At 34.7% G+C, this 12,392-nt stretch overlaps 2 protein-coding genes across 3 annotated transcripts; both read left to right on the top strand.

The window, feature by feature from the left end:
- Positions 1-1,657: 1,657 nt before the first annotated feature.
- On the top strand, positions 1,658-5,385 carry LOC140961273 (uncharacterized). Of its 2 annotated transcripts, none has more exons than XM_073419688.1 (5): positions 1,658-1,894; positions 3,357-3,474; positions 3,995-4,091; positions 4,310-4,396; positions 5,042-5,385. In XM_073419688.1, exons 1-5 carry the CDS (start codon positions 1,831-1,833, stop codon positions 5,174-5,176), a joined length of 501 nt encoding a protein of 166 aa, XP_073275789.1. In that variant the 5' UTR covers positions 1,658-1,830; the 3' UTR covers positions 5,177-5,385. The 2 variants fall into 2 exon arrangements, with proteins under 2 accessions (XP_073275789.1, XP_073275791.1); XM_073419690.1 differs by having other exon boundaries at positions 1,705-1,894; positions 3,390-3,474.
- A 2,033-nt stretch (positions 5,386-7,418) lies between these two features.
- LOC140961272 (glyceraldehyde-3-phosphate dehydrogenase GAPB, chloroplastic-like) lies at positions 7,419-10,427 on the top strand. Its single transcript, XM_073419687.1, has 9 exons — positions 7,419-7,694; positions 7,840-7,953; positions 8,571-8,732; positions 8,819-8,986; positions 9,072-9,232; positions 9,324-9,385; positions 9,481-9,530; positions 9,637-10,043; positions 10,132-10,427. Exons 1-9 carry the CDS (start codon positions 7,596-7,598, stop codon positions 10,265-10,267), a joined length of 1,359 nt encoding a protein of 452 aa, XP_073275788.1. The 5' UTR covers positions 7,419-7,595; the 3' UTR covers positions 10,268-10,427.
- Positions 10,428-12,392: the final 1,965 nt, after the last annotated feature.

Raw genomic sequence — 12,392 nt, 5'->3', positions numbered from 1 at the left:
CGTTCAACACAATAATATTCATCAATACTAAACAATAACAACATATGCTCGTACGTCAACATGTATCTGATAATCGAGTATATATATAATCTAGCTATTTCTTTGATCCCGAGGTTTGTGACGTATCTAAATAGTTCAACAACAATTATCAGATCATTGTCACCGTATCAACACAATCATAACAGCTTCAATATATAACGTCAAATAGCCCAACAACAGTTATTTCAACAAAATATAAAACTATTTATACATCTGCATCATTCAACAATTAATATTCCAGTGTATTTAATTACCAATACTAACATCAAATACACCCTAATAAATTAACTTCAATTAATAGGCTATATAAAAACTCTCGCTAAACTAAAAAAATTTCATATCAACAGATAGCTGACTTCGTAGACTCCGAATATATTATCAGAATTAGTAACAACTGACAAACAACTCATCAGTTTCAATTCAACGATTAAAATCCCTAATTATAATAAATTGATAATAATTCAAAATAACACATCTATAATCTTCTCTACTTCGTTAAAATGTATATCTCGACCTCGTGTCAACGATCCCAAAACTGAAGTCGGCTCGTCGATTAGAAAAATCGATAAGTCGCAAGATCGAAAAGAAATTCAAAGCTCTGTTATTATTTTCTTATGTTCTCTCCTCTATTATAAACTCTTTCGAATGAATCAGACTGATTCATTCGGTCACTTTTTATATTTCTATTTTTTTAAATATTATATTAAATAATATAATATAATATATAATATTTAACATTTTTAACACCAATATATCATTTTGGACCAGTCAAACGATCAATTTTTTCAAAACTCAAAACACGAAACTTCTATATCTTTGAGTTTTCTACGTCATCTTCAAATTTCAAATCATTTGGACTTTTTATAACCAAGATATGTCTTATTTCACTCTTTAAAAATCGTTAATTATTTAGTAATCTCACATTACTAAATCAACATATTTTGATATTCACGTCAAACATTACAATTTTATTGTGAAATTTAAATATGATTTCATGGTGGGAGTATGTAACCAATAGACAAGCCCGATACTACCCAGTTTTTTTGGGGTACCTGAAAGTTGTGCGTATTTCGAGGGTCGGGTTCGAGCAACGAAAATGCTACCTGATTTTTCGGGTACCTGACTCGACGCCCACACATACTAGTTGGTTTGATATTTTCACAACCTGTAAAATAGACAGGTCGATCCGTCCCTTCCCACCTAATAACGGGTTGCGATGTATTATAAGTCGATCCATCTTGTTAGTCCGTTTTGACATCTCTAAAAATATAATTAAGTTTGATAAAGACATGGTAAAGATCTATGATAAATTTGGCAAAATCTAAACTTGGAATTTTATCTCATTAATCATGGTAAAGATCTATGATAAATAGAACAAGAGTCGAAAATTAATCTTTTTAAACGATAAACTTAGAACATTATATACACCATATATTTTAATATCTATGATTACATTATTATTTTTTACAATCATTCGATCAAATTTTTTGCATTACATTTTAAATGGATCAAAATATATGATATTCAAAAAGCGAAAATCCTAAACGAATCAATTTGGATTATTCGATCCGATCCAAATACTCTATTTGAGTCCGGGTTTCCGGGGTCGGATACAGACTCCATTTTCATGCCACGTTGCATTTACGATGCAGCTTCGATTTCACCGACGGATAAAAGGACAAGAGGATTACGCCATTTCACCAACCGTCGAGCTCCGCTCCCTATTTTTCTTCACTACGATTTATTCGCTTACATTCGGACGGTTTCTTCGCTGAGATTTTTGCTGCAACAATGGCTGCTCTGTCCAATCCGTTCGTGATTTCTAAAACTCGTGATGCTCTGCGTTTATCGTCCGGTAAATCTACTGATTCCTTTCTTTTTAGGCTTGGTTGTGTTCTTCTATGCTTTTTATTGGTGAATTTTTTTTTGGAAGTGAATTAACTTCAATTTTTTTATGCTTGCATTTTTCCCCTGGTTTTTTTTTACGTTCGTCAGTCATATTATATATTTGAAAAGAGTTTATTGGTGGTTGTTGAGCTGGTTAAAGATGAAGTGTTGAATCGGATTGGCATTAAATGTTTAATAGTATGGGCCAAAATTGATTGACTTGGTTCAGAATTGCAACTGATTAAGGTACCGTTTTCACAAGTTTTTATCTGAAAGATTAATTACATCGATAAATTATTCGAAGGGCGTCCCGGTGAAGTAAGTGAGAGGTAATGAGTGGAGTTGTATGACTTAGATCTCTCTATGTGGCGTGAGTGCAGAATTCGAACAGTATAGTGGATGGTTTAGCGTTTGCTTCTGAAGTGTTTTGAGTGCTGCTAGCAAGATAGGTGCAGTCAGTTTTTTGTCACGTTTAAAACAGTTTTCCTTTTCGAGCTCATTTATGCATCTTGTAAGGTTGAGCTTGTACATGTGTTTCGTTGCTCTGGATGTTGTAAAAAATATTGGATGATACCGTAATTGCTTGGATGTCTAATCCCTCACTAGCTGTGTGTGTGAAAGGGGAAGTGCCACGAGAACAAGGTGAATCTTCTGGGAATGGTTTCCAAGAAATCTGATTTCATTATGTAATACCACATAAAATTCTTCAAATTCTGGTGGTTCACAAATATTCCTTTCATCTTGTAGCAGATGTATGAGTTTCCAGTAGTTGAAGAACCAAAATTTACACCTCACTATGATGTATTAAATTAGTATAACTCAAGAATGTTTTAGATAAAGATTGTGTAAATCATAAATCATCTTGTTTGTACATCCTTTTGTTAACTGCTCGAAAAAAGCTTTTGGCAATATTGTATTTTCTTTCCTCTCCTTGGGCATGCCTTAATGGCTTGTTTTGGAGGAAGCGAAGCATTACTTCATTAAATCTGCCTAATGGTTGGATGCTGTGACCAGGAAACCATTATATAAGCTCCACTGGGAACTTCATCACATTATTATTATCTTTTGTTTACGCTTAAGAAATATTACACTGTATCTTGGGTAATAATGTCGTTGGAAGCAAAGTATGAGGACATGGCTTGAGTTGTACGAGTTGAAATTCGATCACTTCTTTTGTGCTAACCTGCTTACTTGCAAAAAGCTTGAGTCTGAATTATCTTCTCTGCCAGGCCCTTTCAATTTTTCAAGTGGAGATGCTTGAGAACAAAATAGTTGATGACAGTTCAAATGCAGAAAAATATAATTCCATCAAATAATGTCAATTTTTCATTTTTTTTGTTGACCATTTACCTGGAAAGTCTCTGCAGTATGTTGTCTGACATGATAACTATATGATCATTAAGTATATGCAACATTGTTTGCCTTGTTAGGTTCTTCTCTGAAGTCAGGAGACCAATGTGCAGGCCACAACTACTTGGCTTCTAGTTTGAAGGGCACTAGCAAATCATTATCCCAGAAAAGGATGCTCACTGTTCAAGCAAGTTATGGGTATTGTCTTAAGTTTCGATGGTTATTGCTGTTAGCCTCTGGCTGAATTAAAGTTGATTTAACCTTCTAATTGTGGTTGTTAGTTGTGATTGTCCTCTTCTCACAAACTACCTTTACAGTTATTTTTATGGATAAATAAATTGGAATAAATAAATTCTGTGCATATTTGTTAGCACTTGGGACTGCCCTAATTTGTCCTAAAGTTTCAGCTATTTTACTATTCACCTCTCAATTTGTTTGAGTTTAACGTGGAGCATCTCTTATTTGACATGTTTTGGACCCTGGAGCACTCCAGGGAAGCCAAGAGGGTTGATAATGTAAATGTATACACTGTTGTTGTCTTTATGAGGTTCTTATCAATGAATGATGAAGGACCACACTTATTTTTAACGAGATGATCAGTCTCAAACTGATTCAGGGGTTTAAGTCAAAACGGTAATGAGTAGCAGGAATAATACTAGACATTTTTATTATATTTCAAGAGATGTTTCTAACAGTTTGTCGGATTTTTTCGACTCAGTGATGGTGGAAGGCAAAATGGTGCAAGCGCCTTTGTTGGTGGATTTGTTTTAGGGGGATTAATTGTTGGCACTCTTGGTTGTGTCTACGCACCTCAGGTGATGATTCTCAAACAGTAATGACTATTGTTTTTACATCCAGCTGCTTTCTCTATAAGCCATTCATGTTCATTTTATTATTCATAACGATCATGAACTTAGAAGCTATGTTCTTTGTTTGTTGCATTGAGACTTTGTTACGTAAATGCCTGATTGTTCCAACTTGAAGGTGTAAGATAACTACGTTTTGATGCAACTGGCCCTTTTCCCTTTCACAGATCAGCAAGGCTTTTACTGGTACTGATAAAAAGGATCTCATGAAAAAGTTGCCCAAATTTATATATGACGAAGAAAAAGCTTTGGAGGTGAGCAGCTTTCTTATCTCCAGAGTAAACCCACTTTGTGTAGAAATTTTTTGGTTAAAAAAGTTCTAGAAACAATTTTTTTCCTATTCACTTCTTCATAACTTGATTTTATGAGGTTTGCAGAAAGCAAATTTCCTGAAATACTTCGTTATGAATGCAAATGAATCACATAGCTTCTATATCAATTATATGTTACCCAGTAACCATGCTGACCATATACTTCGATCGGACATTTTGACCCAAAAATGTGTTGTTTGGAGGTGTAATATCTCGTTCAAGTCTTATAACATAATCCTGTAGTTGTATCATTCAAAAGTGATTGCTCTTCAAACCCCTAAACAAGAAAGAGTTGAGTGATGACCATGACTAACTGCATTCTAATAAAACCTTTTGTAATTACTGAGATTGATGTATCATTTATTCTTGTTACCTGCCAGCATGCGTGCAGCCTGGAAGAGATATCGAGAAAAAACTGTTGGATAGAAATGAGAATTTCATTTTTGTTTTCTTTCTAGAGCTCGATATTATGTCACTAAACTGCTTCTGAGTCGTATATAAGCCATAACACTGATGTATCAATTGATTGTGTGAAGATGCTTACTTGTATTATTCCACCATTGACTCACGCGCTATTCCTCTCCACAGAAACAACGCAAGAGACTGGCTGAGAAGATCGAACAGCTCAATTCTGCTATAGATAATGTATCCAATCAGTTACGATCAGACGAACCGCCGAATGGATCCGTAGTGAGTTCAGACGACATCGAAGCTATTATCTAAGGCTATGTTTTTCATGCTGTTACCTAAACGCACCTTTTCTTGGGGGGGGGGGGGGGGGGGGATTGTTTTGCCTGGAGATGCCACTGTTTGCGACTTTCTACTTGCTATCCATTCCATTGATAAATGCCGATACTTTGATTTCTTTTTCCCATGTTACGCTTCGTGTCAAAGTTGATACAATTTACAGAAATAATACGTTGTGTTGGCCATATGGTGTCGCATTTTTATGTTTTTTACCTTCATGTTCTGTTATTCCTGGCCATGCGTGTCCAACTCGAATTTGACTCTCTCTCTCACACACACACGCATATATGATATACCTATCAATCGATTACTATTATTAATGGTGTGGTGATTTTTTTTTTTCGATCTCTGTTTCCCCTAATCCATACCTCCTCCTGACATTTAAAAGAGCTGCTTAACTTTTATCAGGCCTCAAGTCCTCTCTTCTCGTTGCTGCAGTTTGAGCGGCAGAAGGTGTATATCTGGATATTCCTTATATTTATGTATTTTCTCGATATATCGAAAATAAGATGGTGGATCTAAAAATCCACAAAGGGATATAACTCAGCGGTAGTGTCACCTTGACGTTTGTCAGAAATGAATGATGAAGACATTTAAAAAAAAAACAATATCAGGAAAGTAAAGGCTCTTCGAGGTCTACCTGGTTGCAACTTGTTTGCATGTAGCCGAAATCGTAGTGATGATACTATAAGAAAGGTCATGAGGAAAAATAACCCTACATGCTTATGACTTCGTTTTTCAAGAAATTTGCGCATAAGCCAAAAAAGGTTGACCCACTTCATTCAACCTCTCATAGATTCCATCTTGATTTCAGAATATTAGCTAATCAAATATATAGTTAGCTATAACTTGTTGGGTCAATTTTTTTTATCATTTCAAATTTCAATGTAATTCCTCATTAATATTTACCATTAGATATGATTCTTATTGGAATATGTATATTCCACATTATTAACTAGTTTTTGTAATATTTGACATTATTAACTATTTTAAAAGTGTTTTTATATATCTTCGGATAATTTTAATTCTTATATGGACTTTTAAATGCAGAAAAATTAATTAAAATATAGCGACAACAACTTAATTGTTTTTGTAATATTTGATATTATTCAAAATATTTTTTTACTATATATTATTTTTTAATCATTACATATCTTTTGTGTGTGTATATATATATTTTAAATTAGTTTTTGAATTATGTTAATATATGCATATTTTTTTCATGCTTTTATGATGTTATGACTTAAATCTAAAAAGAAATTTTAGTAAATTTTGAAATAGTAATATTTATACCTAAAGTTTAGGAGGTGTCTTTTTATTTTTTGTAAAGGAAGAAAATACAATTATTATTTTGAACTTTTCCGATAATGAATTATTTTGATTTTTTTTGCCTCACCCAATAAAGTATATATCTACACCGCTTACCTCGAGAGATTTTTTTCTAATCTATTATCCGCTCATGAATTTTCATGTATTTTCTCCTAATTTTTATATCAAGTAATACTATCAATAATTTTGAAATTAATATATAAATCACATATATTTTAATCACTTCATTTTTTCTAGTGTTTTCTATTCATTATACTTCAAAATTCAGGCGTACATTCTTTTTCATCAACAATTAATTTATACACTTAATTATGTTTCTAATGTAAAATAAATATATTATCAAACAAAAAAAAGACTGAAGAAACTAAATCATGGTTGTTTAAAATGATAGATAGGTTGTGAAATAATATTTGTATTGAATAATTTGTGAAAAATTAAGTGTCTAAATTCATTTAAAAATTTACGATCAATATTCATATTGCACTTAGGTTCGTTACCCACGTTCACTGATGATGTGCAGATTTACGATCAATATTCATAGTGCACTCAGCCTAATAAAATCAAATTCGATGATTAAAAAACATTAAAATCAGATGTGAGGCTGAGATTGCTGAATTTAATTGAACAAAAAAGTAGGAAAAATATAATATAGATGAAAAAAGATATTGAATGATTCAAAAATAAAACAAGAAAAAAATTGGATAAATTAAACCGTAACTGTTTGACATGAAATACAAATTGTGAAATAATATTTGTTATTGAATAATTTGTGAAAAAATTATATATCTATATTGATTTGAAAATTTATAACTAATATTCATAATTCACTCANAATCTCAATCCGTGGCTCATATTTTGTCTCTGAACAAGAAAAACATCATCTTATCTGATATCAATCTTCAAACACCATCCTCGCCATTGATATACTCCTGAGTCCTGACCCAATTCCAAACATAAGTCGAGAAACAAAATTTTGACAAATAAATCAATAATTTCTAAAAATTTATGTTTTGAAACCATAATATAAGTAAATTATTTTATCCAATTTTTAACACAAGTTGCAGCCATGGCTTGCCACTCAAATTTGGCTCCATCAAGAATGCCATCAAGCTCCAGGCTTCACTCTGAGACCCCCCATTCTTTCCCTGCTCAATGCTTCTCTAAGGTCACGTTTCCTTCCCTTTGGTAAATTTGACGTTTGATTCATGTTCTTGGTTGAAAAATATGGATAAAATTTGGTTGGTTTTGTTTGATACTATTTAGTATGTGGAGTAGATGTGAATTGATTTAAACTTTTTGTGGTTATTTAGAAGCTGGAAGTGGCAGAATTTTCTGGTCTCAAGTCCAATGTTGGTGTCGCATTTGCCAAGAATGCTAGGGAGGCTTCTTTCTTTGATGTAGTCACTGCACAGATCATTCCAAAGGTAGTTATCCTACCCTTTTGCTACTGCAAGATTTGTAAATTTCTGTTTACAAATGGTTCGATTCTGTTAGTCCGAGAAATCAGAAAATGAAACGCAGGGACAAATTTATTTTTTTAGAATATAGAGATTCGAATATCATTTTCATGCTATATTCTAAAGGAAAAATGTATACATTGGAAAATGTAGTATGAATGGGCCAACTGCTCCTGCTGGCCTCCCCTCTGCCATTTGCTAGTGCCAAGAAAGACTGTTAGATTTGTTGAATTCTATACAATCAAGGAGGGAGACAGGGTTTATACGGACGGAGTTACTCGTTGTATTTGGTGAATGAGAGTCCGAGACATGAATTTTTCGAAAAAATAACATACTACTTTTGTTTTTGTTTGAGGCAAAGTAGAAATGTATGTTTTTGCAGAATGATGTTTCCTGCATGTTGGAAGCTAACCCTGTGCATTATAAAAACTAGAATCTAGGCCAATTTGAATCCTAAAATATTGCTAAATCTACAAACTTGAGCCTTGTGAACAGATGAACAGAAAACATTCAGTTCATGTATGCTTCATTCTTGTCTCTGAACATGGCAATAACGTATTTAGCCTCCTGCCTTTGATCACTAGACAGCTGGATTAACGCCCGTTAAAGGCGAGACTGTTGCCAAATTAAAGGTAGCAATAAATGGTTTTGGCCGAATTGGTAGAAACTTCGTCCGGTGCTGGCATGGCCGTAAAGATTCGCCGCTTGATGTTGTTGTCATCAATGACAGTGCTGGAGTGAAAAATGTAAGAATGTATAAGCAACCTCCGCAAGAAAAAAATGATCAGTCCATTTATAATAGTTCTGAGTGAGGTTTGAATTTTATTGGCAGGCTTGTCACCTACTGAAGTATGATTCCATGCTTGGCACATTCAAGGCGAACGTTAAAATAGTGGATAAAGAGACGATAAGCGTAGATGGAAAGACTATTAAGGTTGTTTCTAGTAGGGATCCTCTCCAACTTCCATGGGGCGAGCTTGGAATCGACATTGTAATTGAGGTACAACATTCCTTTCCATTGTGTAATTATTTATGCAACGACGTTTGAAAAGTCCGATGAATAGTATATATTTGGGAATATGCAGGGGACAGGTGTTTTTGTAGATGGTCCAGGAGCTGGAAAGCACATTCAAGCTGGAGCCAAGAAAGTTATTATTACTGCTCCGGCAAAAGGTGCTGATATTCCAACTTATGTTGTCGGTGTAAACGAACAAGACTATTTCCACGAGATTTCTGATATCATAAGGTCAGTTAACATATGTAGCCGGAAAATTTATGAACATTCCCATGTGGCATACATAATACACAAGTTGACGTCTTGGTTTGAAAAATTATAGCAATGCTTCTTGCACTACCAACTGTTTGGCGCCTTTCGTTATGGTTATGGATGAAGAATTGGGTAAGAAACCTCAACTTTGATTCAAGATTATGGTCTTCTGACTTGTCTTGTGAATTTCGAAACGTGATATGGAGAAAAATCGGGCTATTTTTCAGGCATTGTGAAGGGAACCATGACAACCACTCACTCGTACACCGGTGATCAGGTAAACTTCCAAGAAAAAGTGTACTTTGGTTCAAGAAATGCCACACTGAATGAACATTGTATCAGAAAAGATCGGCGTTTTAATTCCATTTTTTGTTGACATACAGAGGCTTCTGGATGCTTCACACCGGGATCTGAGGAGGGCTAGAGCTGCTGCACTGAACATTGTGCCCACAACCACTGGTGCAGCAAAGGCCGTTTCACTCGTGTTGCCTCAGCTGAAAGGCAAGCTCAATGGAATTGCTCTTCGAGTGCCAACACCTAATGTATCGGTCGTTGATCTTGTTGTAAATGTCGAGAAGAAAGGACTAACGGCTGAAGATGTCAATGCTGCATTTAGAAAGGCATCGGAAGGGCCATTAGCTGGTATATTAGACGTATGCGACATCCCTCTCGTATCAGTTGATTTCCGTTGCTCTGATGTTTCGAGTACCATTGATTCGTCGTTGACAATGGTGATGGGAGACGATATGGTCAAGGTGGTGGCTTGGTACGACAATGAATGGGGATACAGGTATGCATATACATGAAATGACAGATGAATTGTATTTTTGGTCTATATATAATATTTAGAACTAAAATGTGACATGAACTTTTTGTAGCCAAAGAGTGGTTGATTTGGCTCATTTGGTGGCGACGAAGTGGCCGGGGGCGACTGCAGAAGGGACTGGAGATCCACTGGAGGACTTCTGCAAGACTAGCCCTGGAGATGAGGAGTGCAAAGTTTATGAAGCTTAACGTTTTCTTTGTGAGAGTTGGGATTTTGGTTGTGTTTACCCTCAAATTGGTGAAATCAAAAAGGGAGGGATTTACACAAGTGAGTGGATAAATAAGGCCTAGTTACCAAATGTGAAGTCAATATCTCTCTAAATTTTAAATCATAATCTATTTTCTCTTATTGTCAAGTGTGAACCTCTATAATAAAGTTTATGGTACTTTTATTAAATAAAAACTCTATAATTGTAAATCGGCTGATGAATAAGACTAAAATTTCATAAATTTATATTTAAAAAGTTCTTTAAAAAATAATCTTTTATTTTTAGATTTTATGAAAATCTCCATATTTTTTAGACAAAATTCAATTATCATGAAAAATGTTTAACAAAGTAGGTATTTTCTGGTTGTAAATATGAAGGTGATCTCCTGCTGGTGGCAGAACATGGTCGACTTGCTCACCAACCAACTGGGAACACATGAAGAGGTGAGCTCCGGCAGGGGACGAACATGACTGACCTGTTAACAATCACCTGATAAAGACCAAAAATCAGCAATTGCATTAAAAAACGGGTTGGAGGTGAGCTTATGCTCAAGTCAAATTCCGACTATCAAATATATGTTGTAAATAAGAGTGAATGTCATCCCCTGAAAATGAAATAAAACATGATATTGTAGGGGTATGAATTATTAAAAGTTAAATGAGCATTTGTTTTAGCAAATCACAAGGGCTCACGCCTTAGATCGGAAGTGTGCACTCTGCAATTGAGGTAAGTAAATGAACCTATGAGATTAGGGATGTCAGTCGGATTAGACCTAGTTAAGCGGGCTGCGGGTCTATAAGCGGGTTCGAGACAAGTCTTGGGATTTAGTGAACTTGCCCTGCTATTATATATCTATATATATAAATACACACATATATATGTGTATATGTTATTAATGATCTATTTACATTTTTTATTATATTTTATAATGAATACCTAAATCCATAATTTTAATTTATAATAATTTAGTAGTTTAATCTATTATCATATGTTTAATATGAAAGTAAATAATTATATTTTTTGTTATTAATTGAATATAAACTGATATATTTTAAATTATGATAATATTTTTATTTTTAAATATTATTAATATAAATTTGAAAAATAACTTTAATGATTTATTAATTTTTAAATTTTTATTGTGTCTTGAATAAAATTTAATTATTATATAAATTTTGATGGGTCTAACCCGGATTGGCCAAACCCGTCTCAAACATGCCTCGTTGTCATCCCTATACGAGATCTTGTTGTACGGGAGATGGAGACAATCACAACGTCCTATGTAACCAGGTCACATATTGCTGAGCTCGGCTGTCTGGCTGTGTAACGCCCGAGATCCGACGACAATCCTCACTGTACCAAGATTAGTCTTTCAAGCGTGCTTATGTCCTCACTCACATGCACCCTAGGAAACTTCCTATGGGGTCACCCATCCCAGAATTGCCTCAAGTCAAGCATGCTTAACTTTGAAGTTCTTATGTGATGAGCTATCTAAAAGAAGATGCACCTTCTTGATATTAGTAGTACATATAAAATCTTTTAATCCCTCCTCAACTGCACAGTCACATACCTGAACAGTTTTGGAATCCCTCTCCTTCCGGTGTAAAATAGGTTCATTCATGTTCACTTCGCATAGAAGCCTGCCACGATCTGCTCATTGTCCTTGCAAATTCATAGCACCGGCGATCACCCCCCGTCCTATTCGGCCCCGGGTCTCACATGCCCACCAGCTTACTCTTGGACCGTCCTCGAATCACACAGTACTAGGAGAGGTCAGCTCAGATATCACATGTAACGCCCGAGATTCGACGACTGTTTTCACTGTACCAATATGAGTCTTTTCTGCGTGCTTATGTCCTCACTCACACGCACTCTAGGAAACTTTACAGAGGGTCACCAATCCCAGAATTGCCCTAAGTCAAGCACGCTTAACTTTGAAATTCTTATGTGATGAGCTACCGAAAAGAAAATAATCTTCTTGATATGAGTAGCACATATCAAATCTTTTAATCTCTCTTCAATTGCACAGTCTCATACCTGAACAATTTTGGAATCATTCTCATTCCGGTGTGCTGTTCATTCATGTTCACTTCGTCTAGAAGCCT

This window comes from Primulina huaijiensis, chromosome 16 (genome assembly GCF_012295235.1).
Source record: "Primulina huaijiensis isolate GDHJ02 chromosome 16, ASM1229523v2, whole genome shotgun sequence".
Classification (NCBI taxonomy): Eukaryota; Viridiplantae; Streptophyta; class Magnoliopsida; order Lamiales; family Gesneriaceae; genus Primulina; species Primulina huaijiensis.
Note: the sequence above shows the minus strand (reverse complement) of the source record. Positions and strands in the feature narration are given on the sequence as shown.